General features: G+C 41.1%; 1 protein-coding gene across 2 annotated transcripts in view; it reads right to left on the reverse strand.

Annotated features, from left to right (window-relative positions):
• Nucleotides 1–27,555, reverse strand: part of gramd1ba (GRAM domain containing 1Ba) — a 454,136-nt gene that overhangs the window by 144,443 nt on the left and 282,138 nt on the right. For both annotated transcript variants that reach the window (XM_041174427.1, XM_041174426.1), the window contains exon 4: nt 6,921–7,128. In XM_041174427.1, coding sequence (XP_041030361.1) covers nt 6,921–7,128 — 208 coding nt within the window. The remainder of the gene's footprint in view (nt 1–6,920; nt 7,129–27,555) is intronic.

Consider the following 27,555-nt stretch of genomic DNA (forward strand, 5'->3'; position numbering starts at 1 on the left):
TCACAACTATTTTACAATTTGTATTTATTTCAAGATACGTGCCTTGAATTCAGTAGTAATAAGACCAAGTCTTATAGGTATTTTATAAAACTAAATTAAACTTCATTAATAAAAAATTTTAAGCACATACATAGGTTCACAAATTACTACTATGATAACTCCTAGCTCCCCTAGTTATTCTAATCCCCTGTTACACCTCCTTTAAGGCAACAGTGAAACACACAGATTTTAAAAGACCCAGGCAAAGTAACACGATACCCTGGACAGTTGAATTCAAAGTGAGTTTTCTTCACTTCAGTTCTTGTAGGCAGCAACATGAAGCTTAGAGGCTGGGGGCTTTTCACACTTGTTAGAATGCCTTTTCTTACACACAACCCCATCACCTTTATACAGGTTTCTTCCTTTTTAATGTAAATCCCATTGTTCCAATATGTCTTTTCAGCTCTACTTTTCTAATAATAAAAATCTTTTAGAGTACCAATTTTATCAGTAAGCTTTGGGAAAAATGAACACACTGTTTGTCTTCTTCTGGCTAAGTGTAACATTTCACCACCTCTTTTGAAATTTAAGTTACTCCAGTTTATCTAAAAATGCAAATTTTCCTTTTACACCTCACATTCTAAAACTTCAACCATGTTTACTTATTTGGCATTTCAAACCTAGCTTTCCTTCTGACACATCAAAGCCTTCCAACCAGCTGTCTTTAATCCAATTAAGTCACAGACACACACTACTCTTACTTCACAAAAAATTCCAATAATATTATGAAAATTATTATATTTTCCTGACAAAATCATTACTTTTCTTCCTTATTTTTCATATATGTTTCCTTCTGCTTCACTACATCAGTTGTGCATTTTAGATTTGGGAGCAATTTTTGCTACGGTGGTTTATTGAGATTTTTAAATTATAACAAGATTGGATGCTGCAAATTTGGATAAGATTATCAAAATGATTTTGACAGTATGAATAGGGCAGATGATCATGAGTAAAAAAAATATTTCCATTCAATCGGCCTTTTGACTAAAGGATATCCCAAGGCACTTCAGAGCCAATGAAATACTTTAGAGACACTGTTGTAATGTAGGAAATGTGGCTCCCACAAATAGCATTGTGATAATGACCAGATATCTTGTTTTTGTAACATTGATCGAGGGATAAATATTGACCAGGACACTGGAAATAACTCTCTTGGCCATCTTCAAAATAGTGTCATGGGATATTCTCACCTGAGCAGCAGATAGGACATTGCTTTAATGTGTCACACAGCACCCTCAACAGTGCAGCATTCACTCGGTACTGCACTGGAGCATCAGTTTAGATTTTTGTGCTCAAATCTCTGGAGTGGGATTTGAACCCACAATCTTCCAACTCAGAGGCAAGAATGCTACAACTGAGCCATGGTTGACACCACAACAATAATAATTATATCGGCAAACAATCTGGTTAGAAATTATTGATTATTTTCTTCAGCTGGTTTGTCACCCTACGGAACAAGTTATCTGTGTAAGTTCTGAGAGAAAGGCATTGAGAATATGTAGATTAGTCACATTTACCTACTGATACACAGGTAGCTATGGTCTCCTGGAGCTGCCTTGGTTGTCTTATGGAGAAAGGATTTCCTCTATTTCATGGGGAGCCAAAATTGCAAACCTTTTTATTATATAAGTTATGGTTTCACACACCTACTACACAATTTGGAAAAAAAAAAGAACTACCAAATTAAATTATCAAGGAATATTAAAAGAAATAATAAAGTACTCTACGGGCACATAAGTATGAAGAGGAAAATCAGAACATGAATAGGGCCGCTAAGGGATGCAAACAATAAACTTAAAGATAACCACAGCAAAATGGCAAAAGTATTAAATAATTACTTGTCTCAGTGTTTACCAGAAAATCCAACATGGTGGTGTAGGATTGGAAGAGATCATCAAAAAATTTGTGAAGACACTTAAGAAAGAAGGTAGATAATTGAATAAACTAATCAAGCATAAAGAGAAAAAAAACCCTGCTCAGATGGACTGTATCCATGCATATTAGGGAATGGATAACAAAGACACTATTAGATATAAATCAAAATTATTTCAAAAAACAAATACCAGAGGACGAGCTAACAGCTAACGTTATTCCTATATCTAAAGAGTGTCCAAAGAACTATAGGCCAGTTAGCTTCAGTAGTGGGAAAGGTAATAAAATCTTTGCTCAAGGATATAATGGAAAAATATCTGGAATCCAAAAATAGCATAAAAAACCTCACATACTTATGTAGCCTCACCTTAAATGCTTCTATGCTATTTGCCTCAACTACTCCTTGTCGAAGCAAATTCCACATTTTACCACTGTTTGTATAGAGTTTTTCCTGAACTCCCTACGGGATTCATGGCCTCTAGTTATGCTCTTCTCCACAAGAGGAAACATTCTCTCTGGCCAGAATTTTCCATCCCTATTGGCATCAGGCGTCATGGTGGGTACAAGCAGATAATATGGCAGGAAGGCCAAAAATCGGTTTCACAAAGTCGTGAAACCAGTTCGCAATTATCTGCTCTGCCCATCAATGGCAGGCTGTGTTTCCTACCACCAGACATCAGGAATGCCATTTTAATACATCTGCATATCATTATAAGCCCTGTTTGTTGGAATCATCAGCCCACGCTGAATCATCTGGGCACGTCGACATGTTTTCACAACCATACATAAGCTGTGTAGACTTGGCGAGCTGCACTTCACTCGGGACTTCGAGGTTTGTTTGCCTACCTGGCTTCAGGCAGCACTCGTGGTGATCAGTGCCAAGTTTCGCAGGCAGCACCACATCATGTTTAGGGGTGTTCACGGGCAGCTCTCTACCGACCAGGGCTAAGGCCTGCCTGGGGAGGAGGGACAAGTGGCCACAGGCAAGGGAGAAGGCTGCAGAGTGAGGCTGTACTAGGGACGGATGTGTGTGTGTGTGCGCGCGCATGTGTGTGTGCGCGCGCGTGTGTGTGTGTGCGCGCGCATGTGTGTGTGTGCGCGCGCATGTGTGTGTGCGCGCGCATGTGTGTCCGCACGCGCATGTGTGTGCGCGTGCATGGGAACATGTTGATCTGTGCAAGTGTCCTCAAGATGGTGAGGGCTGAGGAGGCTTTTTCCAGAGATGAGGCCAGATGGAGGTGTGAGGGTATGTGTGAGAGAATGAGTGGTGATGTCCCTTAAGCTGGCAGTGAGTGAGATGAATATGTGATGGCCTTGTGAGTTTAGAGTGAAGAGATGGTTGCCTTACCCTGGTGGCATGGATGAGATCATTCATCTATTTTCTACACTCAATGGCTGAGCTCTTGTGTGCAGCATTGGCACTGACCACCTCTGCCAGTGCCTCCCAAGCCAGAGTGGTAAGTCTCAGGAGCCTCCTGCAGCCAGAGTAGGGGTAAAGGACATTGGTAGGGTAGGGGCCTCAATGGTTCCCAGGGATGTGGCACTGAAATCGGGGGGGGGGGGGTGCAGCTGGGGGCTGCACTCTTCTTGGCTTCTGAGGCCATGTCTTCCCTGGTGCCCTCCTGGCATTAAGAAGTGCCCACGAAGCTGCAGTTTAAATATGGCACCCTGCGTGAGGAAGCAGCGAGGTAACACCATGGTGGGCAAATCAGAGACTGCCTGCCACGGAGATGGCGTGTTTCCTGTGGCTGCATAACTAATAAGACGGGAATGCAGTGATACGGCGTGAAAAGCTGCCATTGCAGCTGGCGGATAAAACATCCTTTTCCTGTCCACTACCGCACTTAGTACAAATCTGGGACGATTCCAATCTCTGTATCCCTTCTATCAAAACCTATCATAATTTTAAAGACCTCTCTCAGGGCACCCTTCAGCCTTCTATTTTCAAGAGCTTGTTCATCCTTTCCTATTATGTATGTCATTGCAGTTCTGGTATCTTCTTTTGTGACCTCTGCCGTTGCTTCTATATCTTTTCTTTTATAATACGGTGACCAGAATTGCACTCTTGAGTGTGGCCTAACCAAGCTATGATAGAGGTTTAGCATAAAAACTTTCCTACTTTTCAATTCTATCCCTCCAGAAATAAAGCTCAGTACTTGGTTTCCTTTTTTATGGCCTTGCTAACCTGCTGTGCAACGTTTTGTGATTTGTACTCAGATCCCTTGTTCCTCTACCCCATCTAGGCTTGTACTTTTGAGTACGAAGTGGCATCTCTATTCTTTTTTACCAAAATGTACACTCTCACATTTATGTGTGTTGAATTTCAATTGTCAAATATTTGTCCATTCCAAGAGTTTTTTTAACAACCTCCTGTAATTTGCTACAGTCTTCTTCGTATGGACTATTCCCCCCTCCCCCCCAAATCAATTTGGTCCCAGCACAGTTTCTTGTGGAACACAACTGCTCACCCTCTGCCACTATGAATAGCTCCCCTTTATTCCCACCGTCTGCTTTCTGTCGTGAAGCCAGGTACCAACCCATTCTGCCTTTTGTGCCCCGACTCCACATTCTCTGGCCTTGTTCATTAGTCTACCATGAGCACATTATCAAAGGTCTTTTGAAAATCCAGGTAAGTTACATCCACTGCATTACCACTGCCTACTCTCTCTGTTACTTCCTCAAAAAATTCATTAAGGTTGGTTAAGCAAGATTTTCCTTTTTGAAATCCATGCTGACTATTCATTTTTATTTTTCTTTTCTAGATGTTTTTCTATTGTGCTTTGTTAGGGGTTTCATTTTTTTCCTACCACTGGTGTTAAACTTACTGGTCTATAATTCCCTAGCCATGTTTTATTTTCCTTCTCAAACATAGATATCATGTTAGCTGTCAGTCAATCCTCTAGCACCACATCTTCTTCCGAAAAATTATTAAATACATGTGGCAATGCCTCTGCTATCTCCTCCCTGGATTCATTTAAAATGTATGGATGCAATCCATCTGGACCAGGGGCTTTATCCTCTTTTGAGTTTGAATAATTTATTTAAAATATTCTCCTTTTTATTTTTAAAGCACATCTCTCATTACTTATTTCATAATCCAATGTCATATCCAGCTGTTCCATCTACCTGGTAAATAATTATTTAATATTTCTGCCATCTCTATCATTAAATGTGGGATTAACCTGTTGATCCTTTAATGGCCCTATTCATATCCCAGCCTTTCATTTTTATTGATATGCCTTCAAGAATATTTTACTATTTGCTTGATGTTCCTCGATAATTTAATTTGATGGTTCCTCTTTGCCTTTTTTTTGATGTCCCCATATCTCTTCAGTTCTCTCTAATATTGCACTTCTCTGCTGTTATGAACTTAATGCATTCCTTTTCATTATCTTTAATTGTTCCCTTATGTCTTTGTTCAACCATGAAGCCTCACTATTGTTTAATATGTTCTTTCCTTTTAGTGGAATATATTCCTCCTGCACTCTGTTGAACACTACTTTAAATCATTCCCACTGTTGTTCTACAGTGAAAAATTCTTGTTTGGAAGATAGTCTGTAAAATGTAGCTAGGTCAAAATTTTTAAGTTAAAAATTTCACTCAGGAAGTGAGGCCAGTGAATAATCTCATGTCAGAGGTTCACACACCAAAAAGTTTTGATAACTCCAGGTTGCTCATTGTATAAACGTGAAAAAATGTAATGTTTACCCAGATTGCGCTGTACTATGATATAGTTATGAGAGAATTTCCCACTGGGCTTACTCATTAATTTCAAAATTTTATCTGGGTTATTGACATAGAGCCCAGGAGGTTTTCTTAATGGAAGAAAAATGGAGAGCAATGCAACTTTCACAACTGGGTAACAAAGAATCTTGTATGCATATCTAATTAAGTTATTTGTGTTATACTGTACTGTTATTCCCTGAGAATGGAGAAATTTGTTTATGAAGTGAGGGTTTTTTGAAAAGTAAATATATAACTTGAACTGAGATACATTTGACACATTGTGCCTTCACTAAAACACATTAAAGTTCAATTTCTTTTTAAAAGTATAACATAATTTTCAAATTTGACTGTTTTGGTTGTACAGTTGGTTAAGCTTGACCTCCAACTCTCGTTTGTCCCTCCCAATGAGTCCAACCTGTGTTAGGGTATAGTTCCACAGATAACCAGCCTAAAATTCTTTGTGGGAGCCCAGCATTGAGTATCAGTAGGCTATTTAACCAAGAAATACATCACCACTGAATTCAACTATCCCTCACCTGACACTCATTCAAAGCCAGATAGTAGTCAGAACTGGATATTTTGGCTGGCTTTCCACTCCGTAGCCTAAGGGAACTGAAGTAAATTTTAACCCATGTTCTTTTGGCATGTCTAACATCAGTTAACTTAACATAAGCCAGAGATACAAGCCTGGGACTTGCCTCCTTTGCATGGTTCACACAGCCTTTACATAGACTCATAGAGCCCTAATCAAATGAACCATCAAATGAGCCCACATATCCAAGCCTTGGAGCCACAAGAATTTGGGCGTGATGAAAAATGGCAAACTCCATGGCTTACAGATCATTGTAAATTATCAGCTATATGAAAACTTATTTTGGACAACAACCAATATTAACAAAAGAAATGAGATTTCACACGAACACAAGTACAGCACCCATGGGAACTTCCTTGAACAAACTAAAGCTAGCTACTTTTAGACGTTGTAAAAATGTTGAAAATATTAAGTGACATTTTTAAATAGCCACAACCTAGAAAATACCTGAATACTTTAGCCTCATTTCTTCACAGTGTAAAAGTGTGCCTTTGCTAAGAATGATTATTGCAAAACTTTTAGCAGATTTCTATATTGCTCAATAATGGGCCTGCAGTACTGACAAAGATTCAGAATCTTTTTATTGATTGATTCCACACCCCCCCCCCACCCCGCCACAACCCCACCTCCAGCCCCCACTCCTCTCATTACTTATCTCTCTCATCTTACCACTAAACTCAACTCAACTCACCTTGGAGTTCTTGCTGCTTCGACCAGACTGGGAAGAGTAGCTCCGTTGGATACCTTGTTCGGGGGTGGAAGGCGATTTGTCTGAGGAATGGTCTGAGCCTTTCTCCACCATGTTCTCACCCTCTAGGTTCTGAGGGGTCGGGGATCTCGATCGTTTCCTCAGGATGGGTGAGCAGGCTGGGGTGCTCCGAGCAGAATTACTGGCAGTGCTGATGAGAAAAGGGAGAATCTGGTAAGAAAAGTATCAGAGTTGTAAGAGTATAACTTCTCAAAGACATTGTGCCAATACTTCTTTTCAGTTGTTAATCAGTTTAAAATTCCTTCCGTTCTGCATCCCAGGGGATTAACAAGTTTCTGACCTTTATTTTGCAAAAAGTAAACTTCATTTCCGCCTGCACATTCTGTATATGCAAGATCCTGCTTGCAGGAGGAATATATTTTGTAGTCTTTTCCAATAATACAAGCTGCCTGGGTAACTTCTCTCTATAATTCAGATAAACAAGTTAATCTGCCTCTGATACAGCACTAATTAGCAACCTTCCTATACTATATGTGTTAGAAAGTCACTACAGGGTGAAATTAATCCCTTTAATAATTTCAGCTGATGTTTTTTTTTAAAAAACTAACAAGAGAATAATTTCATCCATGCATAGAAGCTTCTTATAAACTATTGTGTATAAACTATCTTCTACAATTCTTACACAACTGTATTGAAAGATTGCACATCATTCCACTACAGTTCATATGAAATGTCTCTCTACGTTACATACAGCATCCCTCTATTATTTACAGTTGCTGTGTGATTTCCCTGATTCAGTTTGTAATAGCCCTATATTATGTACATTTAGGTAATATTCCTCTATATTATCAATCCCTATGTCACTGCCTAATATTAATACAGCAAAAATGCCCCTGTATCAGTGATCCATCCTGCCACAAGACACGATATATGTGAGAACTTGTCCCTGATCTGAGCAACAGAATGCATTTCAACCTATTGCCCTTTTAATCCTTGAGCTTTTTATCCCTTTTTCTCCTCTCCTGCAGATGATTCCTTGTTACAATCCCCGTAGAGACTGATTTAATGTTTAAAATAAAACTTCCAGTTAATAGCTGAAAAGAATGAGACAAGATTTCACATTAAAATCTTTACTGTAACAAATAACTATGCATTATTTTCTTTTTGTAAGCAACTTATAATTTAAACTACAGAAAGGAATGTTCCCCTTTTATTGTCATCACACACGGCACTCTCCACAGAGTTACAATCATTATAGCAAACAGTCCACAATTATTCTCAGCTTGCAATGGGTTTGCATTTCCCCGTTTTGCCAAGTAATAATTTTGAGTAATCACCTCCAGGCGCTTCCCTTAGTTTTTGGAGATTTTCTGAAACACCCTACCAGCAGTTAAAGCCTACCCTGATAATTCTTGCCTTCTAGCCAGGCCAGAATGAATCTCCCAGAATCCTTAGATGGCTGAGAGACGTGTCAATTCCACATCCGGCTGTGGTAGTTCACAAAACCAAACAACCTGTCCTCTCTGCTGACCACAGAACTGCTGTCTGTCTGTGATGTCATTGATTTATAGGGAAGCCTGTAACCTAAACTCAAAAATAGCCTCTTCTGCATTCTTTCCCATGGCAACATGAAACAGATTAGCCTTTCTCCAAGTAGAAATGCTGATTAGCTATTCTTGGCCCCAATTCTCTTTCATCTTGTAAGTAAATGGACAGTTTACAACACAACTGTTAACAATATATGTTCAACACTTTTTTTGGACTTTGGGAGACTCAGAGTCTACTCATTGTGAACTCAGAGTTCACTGCCATTGTCTCGAACCATGAACACATTATACCTTTGCCCCAGTAACTCAAACTGGCCCTTCCTTTGATCTTTAACGGCCCTGCGCTGTTGTCAAGCAGACTTCAGAACAGGTCACAGGACTCCCTCTGTTTTACCTTAAAAAAGACAGTTCCGAAACATTATTTTATAAGCCTCATAATTTTAACAGTACTGTTTCATGGATTAACCTTTTGGTATCTGACCCAGAGTTATTATTTCTATCTGATCCCTGAAACAGCATGCCACTGGCCCACTCAGTATTACACACTTCTCCTGGTCAGCATCATAGCTGCATACAAACCACACACAAGCATACACACTTCCAACACAGGTTGTTGGATGTTGAGTAATGATCAGAAAAGGAATCCCATGCCAGCTTTTTCCCCTCCCTGATGCGAATTCCAGCTTTCCTATTGCTGTGTGGCCAAGATCAACTCAATCTGCATGGACTGGGCAGCAAGCCTTTTTTTCCACTTACAGGATGTGGCTTCGCTGGCTGGACCAGCATTTATTGCCCATCCCTAGGTGCCCTTGAGAAGGTGGTGGTGAGCTGCCTTCTTGAACTGTTGCAGTCCACTTGGTGTAGGTACACCAACAGTGCTGTTAGGAAGGGAGTTCCAGGATTTTGACCCAGCAACAGTGAAGCAACGGCCATATATTTCCAAGTCAGGACGGGAGTTACTTGGAGAGGAACTTCCAGGTGCTGGTATTCCCACCTATCTGCTGCCCTTGTCCTTCTAGGTGGTAGTGGCTGTGGGTTTGAAAGGTGTTGTCTAAGGAGCCTTTGGTGAATTCCTGCAGTGCATCTTGCAGATGGCACACACTGCTGATACAATGCGTCGGTGGTGGAGAAAGTGAATGTTTGTGGATGTGGTGTCAATCAAGCCTGCTGTTTTGTCCTGGATGGTGTCCAGCTTCTTAAGTGCTGTGGGAGCTGCACTCATCCAGGCAAGTGGGGAGTCACACTCCTGACTTGTGCCTTGTAGATGGTGGACAGGCTTTGGGGTGTCGGGAGCGAGTTACTTGTTGCACGATTCCTAGCCTCCAACCTGCTCTTGTAGCTACAGTATTTATATGGCTAGTCCAGTTCAATTTCTGGTCAATGGTAATCCCCAGGATGTTGATAGTGGGGAATTCAGTGATGGTAATCCCATTAAATTGGATTCTCTGGTTGGATTCTCTCTTGTTGGAAATGGTCATTGCCTGATACATGAGTGGCACGAATGCTATTTGCCATTTAACAGCCCAAGCCTGGATATTGTCCATGTCTTGCTGCATTTGGACATGGGCTGCTTCAGTATCTGAGGAGTCACGAATGGTGCTGAACATTGTGCAATCATCAATGCACATCCCCACTTCTGACCTTGTGACGGAAGGAAGGTCATTGATGAAGCAGCTGAAGATGGTTGGGCCGAGGACACTACCCTGAGGAACTCCTGCAGTGATGCCTTAGAGCTGAGATGACTGACCTCCATCAACCACAACTATCTTCTTTTGTGTACGTATGACTCCAACCAGCGGAGAGTTTTCCCCGATTCCCATTGACTCCAGTTTTGCTAGGGTTCCTTGATGCCACACTCGGTCAAATGTCAAGGGTAGTCACACTCAACTCACCTCGGGAGTTTAGCTCTTTTGCCCATGTTTGAACCAAGGCTGCAATGAGGTCAGGAGCTGAGTTGGCCCTGGCAAAACCCAAACTGGACATCAGTGAGCAGGTCATTGCTAAGCAAGTGCCACTTGATAACACTGTTGATGACCCATTCCATTACTTTATTAATGATCGAGAGTGGACTGATGGGGTGGTAATTGGCCGGATTGAATTTGTCCCGGGACCTTCCTGCTTTGTATGGCTCAACGTCTAAATGGATAAACTTACTGCTTCACTGGTGAGTTATAAGAGCGGCCTTGTATTGTAATCCTGCTAGGCTCTTCATCCTGTCATGTGCCACTTCTTTAGGAGGCCAAGTGTTTGTAGCCAGGGTTGAACACTACAGGTATAGCAGGATTTATAGAAAATTAAGCATGCTTGCAACAAAGAGCTCTACATTATATCAGTTATCTAGTCATCGTGGAGTGTAGTATAAGCCGTATGACAGCCTCAGCAGTTCTGGGGTTACATAAATGATTTGAAATTTTTTCAATTAAAGACACTATTAAACTTTAGAATTATTCTTAAATCTGTAAACAGTGTGTTAAAAAGGATTCCAATCAGAAGTTTTGGGGAAACCGTATTAAACAGCACGAGTACAATATTTAGAAAGACCGCAGAGCATCCAGGTATCTTCACCGAGCAAATTTTCATCAATAAAAATTAATTACTTGCTAAGAAGTAAATTATTTAATCCTGCTTTAATAATAACTCAATAAACTGAAATCCAGAAGACTCTTCAAAGCAACTGTTTGACATAAAAAATGCTGTTTTGTCTCTAGTACCAGCATTGGCTTCACACCAAGGGCAAGAATTTAAACATTTGAGCCCTTAGCGTTAAGATGGAATAAAAATCAAGAATTGGAAAAGTACTCACTTGTTTAAATTTGCTGGAATCCTGGTTTTGACAGTAATTTTAAGCCTCTGTTGGTAGAGTTTGCTTTGCCTTACCAATATTTATATGTAAAAATGCATGTCATTGTGATGACAGAGGCAGGGTGACATTGTAACTGTTGCTGAGGTGGAGGAATGTCTGTGAGTGGGAAGAGCCGAAGGGAGGGGGGAAAAAGAATTCACAAAGCAGCTCGGGGGAGAATTATGGTTCTGAAAACAAGAACGAGAAAATAAACCCTGGAATCCATTTTAAATGTTATGTAGATGGGATTCTTTTTTAGTTACCAATAGAGGATAATACAACAAAAGGATTGTGTAAGAAGTGGCACAGTGGTGCATCCTCATGCCACTGAATGACAGAATGTTGGTAATTCTGTTTTTGTTTTGTGACAGAATGTTTATCTCAGCCTGAGTCTATATGTGGTGCTTTCTTGATCCTAGGCTGGCCATCAGGGAGAGGGACCACACAGAGGGAGGATGGGTAAAAATACTTTGCTTGGACAGAAGTCATGAGATCATAGATTTTATCAATTCACCCAACGAAACACAGTAATGGCAGGCTGATGGTGACAGGGGTTGGAAAGTAAGCAATCACTTCAGCCTATTAGCATAAATAGGGCATAATGTGCATAGAAAATCAAAGGAAGGAAATTAAAAATGGAACATACATTTTGGAGGATAACAGATTTTGAGGTGATTTTTAAAGCTTGAAGCTTTGCTCAGCAAAAAACTTGATCTATTGTTATTGAACAAGAAAGACTGCCTCTTCTATTTGCCAATGAAAAAATTGCAGTCAGTTACTGTTTGTGATATCATTAGTAGCTTCATCATTAATACAACATTAAAGAAAGCTAACTCCCCTTCACAAGTTATTTTACACCATGTACACAAATATTTTTATTAAAAGGTCTGATTTTGTACAGAGGTGATGAACTCTCATTTGCAAGGTAATGAAGCAAGGAAATATTTATTTACATTCCTAGCCCTGTTCTTATCCATGGACAGATTTATGCAGCTTTGTGCAGAATGAGAAATTTTGATTCTGTAAAAGCCTTTGGTGAAAGAACTAGAAATCCTGAATTTAAGTAAGTACTATAGCAATAAAGGTACTAATTTGACCACAAGTGTTTTACAGGTTTCTGCTGGTACTGAAATAATACCAAGTCTAGTTCAAGCAGAAGGTGTATAGCAACAAGTTCAGCAGTTTAGTGTCTTTAATACCATAGTAAATTCGACTCAAAAGCAGGCCTAATAATAGTACGTTGCACTATAAACAGATTTCTCCTCTTTTATTTTGATGGGAGCAAGTTCCTCTTCAGAATAAGCAGTGGTGCTTTTCTCAGATCACAATTAGATCGATAATGTATTGAAATATTTGTTTTGAAAAGCAGTGGGGTTGATCCACCAACTTGTGTGTAACTATGAAAACTGTCAACAAGCCACAAAAACAGTGATCTGCAGTGAGAAGCAGCCTGGCCAAATCACAATGCATCAGTCTTTCCCATGCTATTTGTCTGCCCTTTTTACTGCCTTAAGGTTAACAACGTATTCTGATCCATCTCAATGGCATTTCACACAAATCCTAATGTCACACCGCTGTGAAGATTGATCAGCTGGATAAGATACCATTTTAGCACAATCTGGTACTCTGTTAATGCTTTAGTTTATGGAATTACATTGTTTTTCAGAAAGCTATGTAGAAATTCTTGTGGTGCTTAACATTTTCCAGGTTTAAGAAATGGTTACTGAGTTACAAATATGTCTCATACATATTATACAAAGAATATAGTGCAGATGCAGTTAGCTGAATATATCAGAAGTATAGAGGACACTGAACTTCCAATGACGCATTACGATGGTGTTACATTATGTTGTTTTAAGGGAAATGGAACACTGAATGCTAGTTAGATGTTAAACTGAAAAAAAGAAAATTATTCCATTGGTTCTTTGTTAACATTAGTTTAAAAGTTCGCAACACTTCTGAAGAATCATCATATTGGAATCGAAATGTTAACTCTGTTTCACTCTCCACAGATGCTGCCAGAGCTGCTGAGTTTTTCCAGCACTCTTAGTTTTTATTTGGATAATTATGCGTTATGTAGGTTTTCTGTCCCCAATCTCACATTCTGTTCTCCCCAAACATATACAATTCAAAAACTTTACAGTGATGGACATGACAGGGAATGGGGATGTCACAGGAGTGTGTTGATTCCTACCTACGTTTGGGGTTATAATCCATCCCTGTGCTAGATCATTTGCATGCACTTGACCTGACATGACAATGCTGAAATTTTTGCCAAAACGCAAAAATTCATTCCAAGAACTGACAACCTGCATCACAATAAACAACAACAGAAAAGAAAATCACCCACAGTTGGAAAAGGTTTGTGTTACTTAGAAGGCATTTTCTCAAACTTAATGAATCACCATGATGTTTCACATATCACAACTGAAACACGTTTGCCTTGGCTCAGTTATGCTGAACATGTAGTATGAAGAGCATACTGTCTAAATTGTACCTAAATATAGCTTTATTCATTATCTTGTTTTCAGCTGCCTATTGTCCCATTATGAAATTTTAGAATGCAGAAGTGTGACCCTGGAGCTTTGACAATCCTTTCATTGTTCCAAGGTTAATGACGTTCTTACCAGAACGAATGGAAGCAAGCAAACATAAAATTACTGGATCCAACTGCAGTGAATAACTTGAACAGCACAGTCTGTTAATATACGTACCAAAATCTTATGTGCAAAACCTTCCTGACAAAATTAACAAGTCTGGTTAATGCCTACAGTCACACAATCTTCTGGAACTTAATGTCTTGTTAAATAATAAGCAACTACTAATCGTTTGAACATGCATTCAAATGTGCCCAGGAGGTCACATTAGCTGCACAGAAACACTGGGCAGAAGTCATCCACTTACCAAAAGTATCATTGCAACATCCAGAATACAAAAACTTACTAAGTGAAATTATTTGACAAAGGTTGGGGAATTCCCTCTTTAAGGCATGAAGGGAGAGATATTCAAGGCTCAGCCATTCATTTTGCAACTGAGAAATGGAGGCAAGAAATTGAAAACGCCTCATTGGTAGTGGGGGCAGTGGCGTGAGGGAAGAACCACTGCTGCTCCATTCATTCCTAAGGGCTGCATCATACTAATCAGGCAGGCCTGCAAATGGATGGCCAACTGCCTGCCCACTTACATTATTTTGATAAGTGAAGGAGTTGTTTGGGTTTCAAAGGGATGGCAGGATTTACAACTAACAAGATGAATAGGGCAAGGTTATGATGTTTATTTTTCCCAAAAGGTACTATGTTGGCAACATGGAAGATTTTTATATTATGGGAAAAGTACATTTCCAAACACATAGAACAATGGAATTTACAGATTAAAGAGAGAGAAACATACATAAAGGAGGAAGGAAGGTGATGCTATCAGGCTCATGTGAGAACTAAAAGGTGAGTGTAAAATAGCCTCGGGGAAGCCTCCAGCCACTTTTGCAGAAGTTTGCTGTATCCAGTAACAATGGTTGGAGAAAAGCCTTTGGAATTCCGCTGTTGAGTGGGTGCTGTGGTAAATTTTCTGGCTTTCTTTTTAAATTTAAAATCTATTTTGGACTGTTGCCTTAAAGGGGGTGTGCAGTTGGGAGTCAGTTTAATTAGGAATTTGGGGATTCGTTATAATATTAAGTAACCATAATCTTATGTATGTGCTTAAAATATTTTTTGTTAATAAATGTTTTAATTTAGTTTTTAAAATCTCTAAAGCTGTTATTAGACTCATTACTTCTGAATTGAATGTCCAAATCTTCTCATAATAAATACAAGTTGCAAAATCATTGTGATAGTATGGCCAAGTTTTCCTTGTGGATTTGGTCAGCCTGGCACACATCATCTGTCACATCATAACAAATGAGCGACCCCTTATTGTTAAAAAGTGACCCCTAATTCTAGATTGTCCCACCAGAGGAAACATCTTCTCCAAATCCACCCTATCAAGACCCCTCAGGATCATAAATGTTTCGATCAAGCTGCCTCTTACTCTTTTAAACAGTGGATACAAGCCTAACCTATCCAACTTTTCCTCGTAAGACACCCTGCCTATTCCTGATATGAGTCCAGCAAAACTTCTCTGGACTGCTCTAACGCACTTACATCTTTCCTTAAATAAGGAGATCAGTACAAAGTACTCCAGCTGTGTACACACACACTCACTTCTACACATGCACTCAACAGTCAGCCTCTTCCTTCCCCACCTGACCCTAACCCCCCCATCCCTCCCCAGCCCCACCCCACAACCTGGGGCTCCGCTTTGCAGTGACTCACTCTTGGATCTCGCAGCTAGCCTCTCCCTCCCTGTGGCCCCAAAACCTGCAGCCAACCCCCCCCATTCACCCCCACCCCCCGGGCTCCGGACCTCGCAGCCAGCCTCTCCACCCCAGGGCCCTGGATCTCGCAGTTAGCCTCTCCACTCGAGGGCCCCGGACAGCGCAGCCAGCCTCTCCACCCCGGAGCCCGGGACCTCGCAGCCAACCTCTCCACCCCAGGGCCCAGGGCCTCTGCTCCACCACGCTCCACTCTCCAGGCCCTGATTGGAGGTGCCGGAGCAGGACTACTACACCACTGGTCGGGGAGCCGCCACTGAGTCGCAGTCTTGCAATGAAGAACACTGCCTACACCATAAGCTTTTATTTTCCACAATAACTTTTGATGTGATACTTTATCAAATGCTTTCTGGAAATCAAAGTACAATACATCCACCAGTTCCCCTTTATCCACAGCACATGTGACTCCTTCAAAGAACTCCAATAAGTTGGTTAAACATGATCGCCCTTTCACAAAACCATGTTAACTCTGCCTGATTGCCCTGGATTTTTCTAAGAGCTATATAACATCTTTAATAATATCTTCTAACAATTTCCCTATGTCAGATGTTAGATGAACTGCTTTCTGTCTCTCTCCCTTTTTGAATAAAAGAGCTACATTTACTATTTTCCAATTTAATGGAACCTTCCCCGAAACCAAGGAATTTTGGAAAATTAAAACTAATGCATCAACTATCTCACTAGCCACTTCTTTCAAGGCCTTAGGGTGAAGTCCATCAGGACCCAGGGATTTGTCAGCCCGCAGCCCTAGCAATTTACTCAAAACCACTTCCCTGGTGATTATAATTTTGAGTTCTTCCCTCTTTTCCATTTCCTGATTTACAGCTATTTCTGTGATGTTATGTCCGCTATAGTGAAGACCAATGCAAAATAACTATTTAATTCATCCAGCATCTCTACTTTACATTATCAATTCCACAGACGCAGACGCACTTTCTATAGGACCAACGCTCACTTTGTTAATTCTCTTCTTATTTAAACATCTATAGAAACTCTTACTAGCCGTCTGTATATTGCTAGCTATCTTTCTCTTGTTCTCTCATTTTACTCTCTTGGTTATTTTTTGTCTGTCTTTGCTGTTCTTTATATTATCTCTAATTTTCTGACCTGCCACCCGTCTTTGCGCAATTATATGCTTTTTTAAGTTTAATACTGTCTTCGGCCGGGATTTTCCATACCTGCCGGCACCAGGCGTGTCCGGTGGCATGAGTGGACAATATGGCGTGACTGGTTTCACGACAACACGAAACCAGTTCACATTCACTCAGCCCACTCTGCCATCGGACATCAGGAACCTCAGTGTAATACAGCATATCATTATTAGACCAGCCCGCTGGAATCATTCCCCTCCAATAGATCATATGCCCACGTCAGCAGGAAAACATGCGGACATGTTTTACAACAGTAAGTGACATGCATCTGGCGGGCTGCACATCGCTCGGGGCTTCAAGGTTTGTTTGCCTATCCTGCTTCAGTCAGCACTTGCAGTCATCAGCACCAGGCTTCACAGACAGCATCACATCACTTTTAGGGGGGCTCACGGCAGGTCCCTACCATCAGGTCAGCCATATATGGTGGCTTTTCAATGGCTGTTGGGTTAGGGCCTTACTTGGCGAAGGGGGAGAAGTGGCCTCAGGCAAGGGAAGAGCATGCAGGATGAGAGCTGTACTGGGGAAGTGGGGTATCCCAGGGTGTGTGTGGGGGCACATGTTGATCTGTGTAAGTGGCCTCAAGTTGGTGAGAGCTGAGGAGGCAGTCTCCAGAGGAGATGAGGCCAGATGGACATGTGAAGGTGTGTGTGTGAGAATGGATGCTCACATCCCTTGAGCTGGCAGTGAGTGAGGTGCTAGTGAATGTGTGATGAGCTTGAGTGTGAGTTTAGAATGATGAGATGGTTGCCATACCATGACGGCAGGGATGAGATCATTCTTCCTCTATCTGCATTGGGTGGGCAACCTTTTCTCTACCGCACTGGCACTCATCACCACTGCCTTCACCTACCAAGTCACAGTGGTAACATTGCTGCCCCACCTGCAGCCAGAGGTGGGGTAGGGGACATCACGGTGGGTCTCAATGGCGCCCAAAGGGCACTCGAGGGCTGCAGTCTTCTTGTCTTTCGGGGACCATGTCTTAGTGCTTCAAGCCCAGGAATGCAGCAAACGAGTGCAGCTGCACTTTAAATGTGGTGTCTGGCGTGATGAAACAGCAAGGTAACGGCGGGGTAGGTGAATTGGAGCCCGCCTGCCATGGAAACGGTGTCTTTCCCGGGAATCCAAATAATTTGGCAGGTTTAGGACAATATGGCATGAAAACCAGCCATCTCTGCCAGCAGGTAAAATGTCATTTTACCTGCCCGCTAACACAGTGCAAAACTGGAGTGATTCCACCCTTTAACTTTTTTTTAGTTAACCACGGATGGTGGGGCCTCTGCTTGGAATTTTTCTCTCTCATTGGAATGCATCTGTTCTGTATATTCCAAAATATCCCTTTAAATGTCTGCCACTGAACCTCGATTGACCAATCCTTTAATCTTACTTGCCAGTTCACTTTAGCTAGCTCTGCTTTCATGCCTTATAATTATCCTTATTTAAGTTTAAAATGCTAGTCTTAGATGCATTCGTCTCTCCCTCAAAATGAATGTAACATTATGATTGCTGCTACCTAGGGGTGCCTTCACTATGAGGTTATCAATTAATCCTATCGCGTCGCGCAATACTAGATCTAGTATAGCCTGTTCTCTGGTGCTGCTCTAAGAAACTATTCCGAAAACATTCTATGAACTCCCCATCTACACTACCTTTTCCCATCTGATTTTTCCAGTCTATATGTACATTAAAATCCCCCATGATTTTTTTTTATTCATCCATGGGATGTGAGTGTCGCTGGGTAGGCCAGCATTTATTACCCATCCCTAATTTCCCTTGTTCAGAGGGCATTTAAGAGTCAACCACATTGCTGTGGGTATGCAGTCACATATAGGCCAGACCAGGTAAGGACAGCAGATTTCTTTCACTAAAGAACATTAGTGAACCAGGTGGGTTTTTATGACAAATCAACAATGGTAGGGTCTGAACCCAGGTCCCGAGAGCATAAGGGTCTCTGGATTACCAGTACAGTGACAATACCACAATGCCACTGCCTCCCAGGTGCTAATTATCACTGTACCTTTCTAACAAGCTTCCATTAGAACTTCTTTTATACGCTGTCCTTTTTAAAAATTCATTCACGGGATGTGGGCTTCGCTGGCTGGGCCAGTATTTATTGCCCATCCCGAGTTGCCCTTGAAGAAGTGGCGGTGAGCTGCCTTCTTGAACAGTGCATGTGGTCTAGGTACACCCAAAGTGCTGTTAGGAAGGGGGTTCCACAATTTTGACCCAATGGCAGTGAAGAAATTGCGATATATTTCCAAGTCAGGATGATGAGTGACTTGGAGGGGAACTTCCAGGTGGTGGTGCTCCCATCTATCAGCTGCCCTTGTCCTTCCAGATGGTAGTGGTCATGGGTTTGGAAGGTGCTGTCTAAGCAGCCTTGGTGAATTCTAGTTGTGCATCTTGAAGATGGTACATACCGCTGCTACTGTGCGTTAATGGTGGAGGGAGTGAATTTTTGTGGATGTGGTGCTAATCAAGTTGGCTGCTTTGTCCTGGATGATGTCATGCTTCTGATGTGTTATGGGAACTGCAAGTGGGGAGTATTCCATTACACTCCTGACTTGTGCATTGTAGATGGTGGACAGGCTTTGAGGAGTCAGGAGGTGAGTTACTCATCGCAGGATTCCTAGTCTCTGACCTTCTGTTGTAGCCACAGTACTTATATGGGGAGTCCAGTTCAGTTTCTGGTCAATGGTAACCCCCAGGGTGTTGATAGTGGGGGATTCAGTGACAGTAATGCCACTGAACATCAAGGGGCGATGGTTAGATTCTTTTTGGAGCTGGACATTGCCTGGCACTTGTGTGGCACAAATGTTATTTGCCACTTGTCAGCCCAAGCCTAGATATTGTCCAGGTCTTTCTACATTTGCAAATGGACTGCTTCAGTATCTGATGAGTCGTGAATGGTGCTGAACATTCTACATTTACCAGCAAACATCCCCACTTCTGACCTTATGGTGGAAGGGGGAATCACGATGAAGCAGCTGAAGATGGTTGGGCCGAGGACACTAACCTGAGGAACTCTTGCAGTGATGTGCTGAAGCTGAGATGACTGACCTCCAACAACCACAAGCTTCTTCCTTTGTGCTAGTTATGAATACAACCAGCGGAGAGTTTTCCTCAATTCCCACTGACTCCAGTTTTGTTCGGGATCCTCGATGCCACACTTGGTCAAATGCTGCCTTGATGTCAAGGGCAAACACTCTCACATCACCTCTTGAGTTCAGCTCTTTTGCTCATGTTTGAACCAAGGCTATAATGAGGTCAGGAGCTGAGTGGCCCTGGCGGAAGCCAAACCGGGCATCAGTGAGCAGGTTATTGCTAAGCAGGTGCGGTTTGATGGCACTGTTGATGACCTCTTCCATGACTTTACTGATGATCGAGAGTAGACTGATGAGGTAGTAATTGGCTGGGTTGGATTTGTCCTGCATTTTGTGTACAGGACATACCTGGACAATTTTCCACGTAGCCGGGTAGATGCCAGTGTTGTAGCTGCACTGGAACAGCTTGGGCTAGGGCCATGGCAAGTCTTCAGTACTATTGCCGGAATACTGTCAGGGCCTATAGCCTTTGCACTACCCAATGCCTTCAGCTGTTTCTCAATATCACGTGGAGTGAATTGAATTGGATGAAGACGGCATCCGTGATGCTGGGGACATCCGGAGGAGGGTGGGATAGATCATCCACTCAGCGCTTCTGGCTGAAGATTGTAGCAGATGCTTCAGCCTTATCTTTTGCATTGATGTGCTGGCCTCCCCCATCATTGAGGTCAGGGATATTTGTGGAGCCTTCACCTCCAGCAAGTTGTTGAATTGTCTACCACCATTTACAACATGATGTGGCAAAACTGCAAAGTTTAGATCTGATCGTTGGTTGTGGGATCGCTTAGCTGCCTGTCATTTGCTGCTTATGTTGTTTGGCATGCAGTAGTCCTGTGTTATAGCTTCACCAGGTTGACACCTCACTTTTTTTAGGTATGCCTGGTGCTGAATCTGGCCTACCCCCTGCACTCTTCATTGAACCAGGCTTGACGGTAATGCTGGAGTGGGGGATATGCCAGGCCATGAGGTTACAGATTGTGTTCAAGTACAATTCTGCTGCTGCTGGCCCACAATGCCTCAATGCCCAGTCTTGAGTTGCTAGATATATTTGAAATCTATCCCATTTAGCGTGGTGGTAGTGCCACACAACACGATAGAAGATATTCTCACTATGAAGGCGGGACTTCATTTCCACAATGACTGCGTGGTGGTCACTCCTACCAAGGCTAACATGGGTAGATACATCTGTGGCAGGCAGGTTGGTGAGGATGAAGTCAAGTGTTTTTTTCCCTCTTGTTGGTTCCCTCACCACCTGCCGCAGACCTAGTCTAGCAGCTATGTCTTTTAGGACTCGGCCAGCTCAGTCAGTTGTGGTACTACCGTGCCACTCTTGGTGATATACATTGAAGTTTCACCACCCCCCCCCCACCCCACCAAGTACATTCTGTGCCCTTGCCACCCTCTGTGCTTCCTCCAAGTGGTGTTCAAAATGGAGGAGCACTGATTCATCAGCTGAGGAGGCAGGGGTGGAGCGGTACGTGGTAATTAGCAGGTTTCCTTGCCCATGTTTGACCTGATGACATGAGGCTCCATGGGGTCCAGAGTCGATGCTGAGAACTCCCAGGACAACTCCCTCCTGACTGTATATTAATTTGCCGCCATCTCTGCTGGGTCTGTCCTGCCGGTGGGACAGGACATATCCAGGATGGTGATGGTGGTGCCTGGAACATTATCTGTAAGATATGATTCTATGAGGATGACGATATCAGGCTGTTGCTTGACTAGTCTGTGAGACAGCTCTCCTAATTTTGGCACTAGCCCCCAGATGTTAGTAAGGAGGACTTTGCAGGGTTGACAGGGCTGAGTTTGTCGTTGTCTTTTCCATTGTCTAGGTCGATGCCAGGTGGTCCGTCCGGTTTCATTCCTTTAAGTGACTTTGTAATGGTTTGATACAGCTGAGTGGCTTGCTAGGCCATTTCAGAGGGCATTTAAGAGCCAACCACATTGCTACCGTGTAGTTACAATTAGTGGACCTGCACATCACACCCACAAGTGACTTCTTGCCTTTATCATTTCTCATCTCAACCCAAGCCACATCTCCATCCTGGTTTCCTGAACTTAGGTCATCCCTCCCTAATGTGCTAATACCATAATTAATTAACAGAATTAACCACCACCTTTTCCTAACTTTCTGTCCTTCCTAAATGTTACATACTCTTCAATATTCAGGTCCCAATACCCATCCTGTAGCCAAATCTCTGTAATGGCTATCAGATCATACTTATTTATTTCTATTTGTGCTGTCAGTTCATCTATTTTGTTTTGAATGTTATGTGCATTAAGATACAGAGCCTTTAGTTTTTTTCCTTTTATTATTTTTGTAGTATCTAGCCTTATTTGCTCATTTACTCTTAGATTTGTACTCTCTGTCCCTTCCTGGTGTGGTCTGTTTATCACTTCCCCATATTAATACCTTTCTCTTTTGCCTTGTCTCTATTCTTTGGTTTATGACATCTTCCGAAATTTGATCCCTTGATCCCTTGCCCCCACTATTCAGCTTAAAACCTCTCTGCTTTTCTAGTTATGTGGCTTGCAACACCAGCCCCAGCACAGTTCAGGTGTAGATTGTCCAAATGGTGTAGATCCCACTTTCCCCAGTACTGTTGCCAATGCCCCACAAACCAGAACCCATTTCTCCCACGCCAGTCTTTGAGCCACGCATTAATTTCTCTCATCTTATTTGTGCGATGCCAATTTGCACGTGTATTACAATAAATTTCACAGAGTTCAGGTCATTATCTACCATCCAGGTATAAGGGTCAGAATGAAACAAGATCTATGCTCCAAGTTATAATTATGGTGACAGATTCCAAAGCATGCTCTTGACGGATCCTATGGCTAAGAAATTCTCTCAGTAGGAGAAAGTTCACTTTCTAGCCAAAGCTATTTCATTAGTATTACATCACATCACCAGTTCTTATCTATTCATGAGAAATGTGCAGATTTCTATGGCAGCTGCAAAAGTATAAAAATACACCAATGTCAAATCAATGATCCTTGGATTTTGATTAATTGTTCCAGCTGACCAATTGGAATGGATCTGTAGAGTGCAATAGTGAGGTAACATTGAGCTCCTATAATATGGCCCCCCCCATAATACCAAAAGACAATTACAGTCACCCACCACTTTCAATAACATAACAGATAAGCACATATTTCTATTGATGCATAAACATAAATATATATATTTTATACACACATTTACATGGAGAGAAAAGGATTAAGAAATTAGGAACTGCTATTCCATTCAAAGATTTATGTACAACATGAATTAAACACCATTTGGTTATAGTGTAATATAATAGATTTGCCAAAGGAAACTGGGAGGCTCTTTTCATTAGCTCAAGGAAGCCTAAAGGGAGATCTGATGGAGGTGTTCAAAACTATGAGGGGTTTTGATGAGGTAAACAAGGAGGAAAAAAATTCTACTTGACGGTAACTAAATTTAAGATAATCAGCAAAGGAACAAACAAACGGATTAGAAAACCTTTATTTGAAGACAGAAGGCTGTTAGGATACGAAAGGATCACCAGAAACAGCCACTGAAGCAAAATCTATACCAGTTTTCAAAAAGGAAGTGAACAATTATTTGGAAAAGAGCATTTTAAAGGAGAGAGAAATAAAGAGAATGGGATGAATATTTCAGAGAGCAAGCACAGAAGGGCCAAATAGTATCCTTTTAGGCTGTAAAATTCTATGATTCAAAATAACACTGACTTTGATTCATAAATGATTCATATTAAAGGCGAGGGTGGCCAAATCACAATGTCAGTGAGATTTAATTCAAGGGGCAGCTATTGAAAGAAGCAGGTAACATACTTTAAGATAAGAACATGAGTCCAATCAAAGTCCCACTTGATAGACACTTTACAGCAAGACTCATTGCTTAATGATCAGGAGAGGGAACCCCAGATGATTTCTCCTGTTCAGCTTTTGGTACTGAAGCCACCTGCAAGAATCAAATATTCATTGTGAATTAGGAATTGGGAATAAGACTTTCTGGTCTGTATGGCTTATTGCTACAGTGTTAGTGTCTACAAGGCCATTGGGAGAACTCCCAAAATGCTTTTGTTATACAGGATGTTACAAAATGAACTTTATTTGTGCTCCCATGTATCTGTTTCTTCTCACTGTATAACTGTGCAGCAATAATAGTAATCTCATGGGTATTAGGAAACTAATACCCTGATACATTATTCAAAAGGCACATAGCTGCTAATTCAGTTGAGTTACATAATCTGGTGATGCCTTATCCTAGTTAGGAAAACAGGTGAAATAAAAGATTAGATTTGAATGTAATGTCCTATTGTATAAATCAAAAATGGAAGAAATCGGTATCCTAATAAAGTTACTAAGAATCCATTACAAAGTACAGGCAAAAAAAATTGCAATTTAGGCTCGAAGGAGGAACTACTTGCATTTGAGATGTGGAAAATTGTTGCATGTCACAAAATTAGTTAGTCGGTTACTATCTGCATACTTAGACCAGTATTGCAATGAAGACATCAGTCTGGCTCTTTTGTCTCTCTACAAAAAAAAATTTGCATTTGCACGCATTACCTGCCTGTGCCACTTGACCTCCAGTCAGCCTTAAGCCTTGTAAACTCTATTAGCCACATTTGTAATAGAAACTGCCTGGTATATCTGTCACATTGTAATTATACCCTCCTGCCAGTGGAGGCACTGCAAGGCCAGCACAAAGGGAAGCTGCATTTACAGCAAAAGATTTATATGTCAGTTTGTAATTGAAATATGACTTTAAATTGGGAACTGAATATGTCTGCATGATCTTGGTCTAATTTTCTCTTGGCTACTTATTTTGTTTTGCCTGAAAATTACACAATCTCAATATTTAACACCATAGGAGAGAAGGTAATATTATTTTCATAAAGGTATTGATAACAAGTTCAGGAACATGGTTTTCCCATCTTCTTATGGCTCTTTTATTAAAAAGGCATTCTTATGATAAGACCAATTATTACTCATTCTTACTGTGGAACTTATTTGAGATGACATCCATACTCATGGATGTTGTGTCACCATTGGATGAATAATCAAATGGTAACTAATAGTATATTTTACAATGAAATCTGTCTAAGCCAGGTAGAGTGATGGGCTTTTCAATGACAGTTCTGACAGTATGTTAATGATTCAGACTCAAACTTTAGTTGCAATGAGCTGAAGTCAGTCGAAGGACAGCAATTGCAGACTTTTTTTTAAACCTGCGATATTAACATAACCATCAAACATATAAACTTAAAAAGTCTTCTGTGCTGCAGTCTAAGGTTATCAGTCCCCACAACACCACACCTTACTCGGTGTTCTAAAATTGGATAGAATTGTCAGAAAGACATAATAATTTTCATAATGTTAGTGGGATTAAGTGTAAAGTAATAGTGGGGTGTGTGTGTGTGTGTGTGTGTCTTAACTGAATTAAAGGCAGCTGGTCTGAAGGCTTTGAAATGTTAACTGGGCAAACATGGGGGAAATTTTAGAATGTAAGAGGTAAAGAGAACATTTGCATCTTAAATAAACCAGACTAGCTTGAATTCAAAGGAGGGGTGAAACTTTTCACCTAGTCAGGAGAAGTTAAGAAACAGTGTGTTTATTTTTCCCAAAGATAACTGGTAAAATTGGTACTATGAGAGATTTTTATTATTATACAGGTAAAACCCAAAGACAGTGAAACAATGGGAATTTGCATTCAAAGGGGAAAATATGTATAAAGGAGAGAAAGCTTTGTGTAAGAGTAGGCATTCTGAGCTCTAACAGGTGTGAAAAGCCTCAAACTGCTGACTACAAAGAACTGAAGTTAAGAAAACTCACTTTGAATTGGACTTTTTCAGGGTATTGTGTGTTTCTTTGCCTGGATCTTTTAAAATGTGTATGTCTTACTGTTGCCTTAACAAAAGTGTAACTAGGGGTTTAGATTAATTAGGAGATTTAGAAGTCATCATAGTAGCAATTTGTAGATCTATGCATGTATTTAAAATCATTTCTTCCATTAATAAAGGTTTAATTTAGTTCTGCAAGAAACCTGTAAGATTTGGTGGTCTTATTACTACTGAATTCAAGGCACGCAACTCAAAATACATACAGATTGCAAAACAGTTGTGGCAGTTGTTTCAAGTTTCCCTTTGGGATTTGAGCAGCTCAGCATTTACCACCGGCTGTGCCATGACAGAATACTTTAATACTTCTTCACTCTTAGGAGGCTTGTTGCAACATTCTGTGCAAGCCTTTTGGGCAGTGTGGGCAAATGTAAGCCCCATCACCCAATCAACAAGCTAACTGCATTTACTAGTGCTTCTTTTCATTATAAATGATGGCATGTCTTTTCTGACAATCTTATTGCCATTTATGCCTTTGAAGCAATCTTGCTCTCTGATTCTGTCCAGTTTCCCTACAGATTCCATTTCATAATGTTCTCATTCTTTGGGTAAGCAAGGTAAGAATAAAGAATTGCTTTGCCTGTTTCTAAGTAAGCAATCGACTAATTTATGATGTTCTGAGGGCACTGTTTATATTTGCTCATTTTTTAATCAGTATGTGAAGCGTTAGAGTTCTAGTGAGCCTGGAATACTAAAGCAGGTTTTCGCACCTTGTGAGTGATTATACCATATGCAGTTATAGCTGCCAAAACGCCCACAGCTGCAGTGTCAATGGTCCTGAAATTACTGGGAAAACCGATGATTACTAGTGTACAAAAATACCACTACAAATTGTCGTGAAGAACAGAGATACACTATCAGTTTCGATTCAACACAAATTGCTGCATGAGCTTTTTTTTCCTTTATTCTTTCATGGAACGTGGGCATCGCTGGCAAGGCCAGCGTTTATTGCCCATCCCCAATTGCCTTTGAACTGAGTGGCTTGCTTGGCAATTTCACAGGGCAGATAAGTCAACCACACTGCTGTGTGTCTGTAGGCCAGACCAGGGAAGGACAGCAGATTTCCTTCCCTAAAGGACATTGTGGATTTTTACAACAAGCGATAATGATTTCTGGACTAGCTTTATGTTAAAGATTTATTAATTGAATTCAAAATCTAACAGATGCCATGGTGGGATGTGAACCGCTGTTCCCAGAGCAGACTGGGCCTCTAGATTACTAATCCAGTGACATTACCACCTCGCCCGAGTTGCTCCACCGCTAGCCTCGTCAAAAGTCAAAGAAAATACCATCTCGCTGTGAGTGTCCCCATTGTGTTTCATCAAATTGTTCAATTTTCACCATTAATACAAAAGAATCTTGATGCAGTCATTTAGGGCTGGTAATTCTGGTCATAAGGGTTTTGTTAATGAAGTGAGTGAAAGCTATGACATTCTACTCAATCTTGGAGGCTCAGAAAGTGAACAATGACACTATGAATTATCACTCAGGAACCTGTAATCTGTTCTGTGTAGTTTTTTTAAAATTTCTTTTTTCCTTTCTGGTTCTTTTTTTCTCTCTTAACCATTCTTCTTCTGTATCGAATTTTAATCTAATTTACCCTATTTGCTTCTCCATCATTTGCTCTGTTTCTCTATCCTTAAATTTCATTGGTTAGGGAGCTAGACTATTGAACCTGAAGTTTTGGAGATCGTAGGTGCCATGCTAACTTTGGTGCAC

Source organism: Carcharodon carcharias, chromosome 25, assembly GCF_017639515.1.
Source record: "Carcharodon carcharias isolate sCarCar2 chromosome 25, sCarCar2.pri, whole genome shotgun sequence".
Lineage (NCBI taxonomy): Eukaryota > Metazoa > Chordata > Chondrichthyes > Lamniformes > Lamnidae > Carcharodon > Carcharodon carcharias.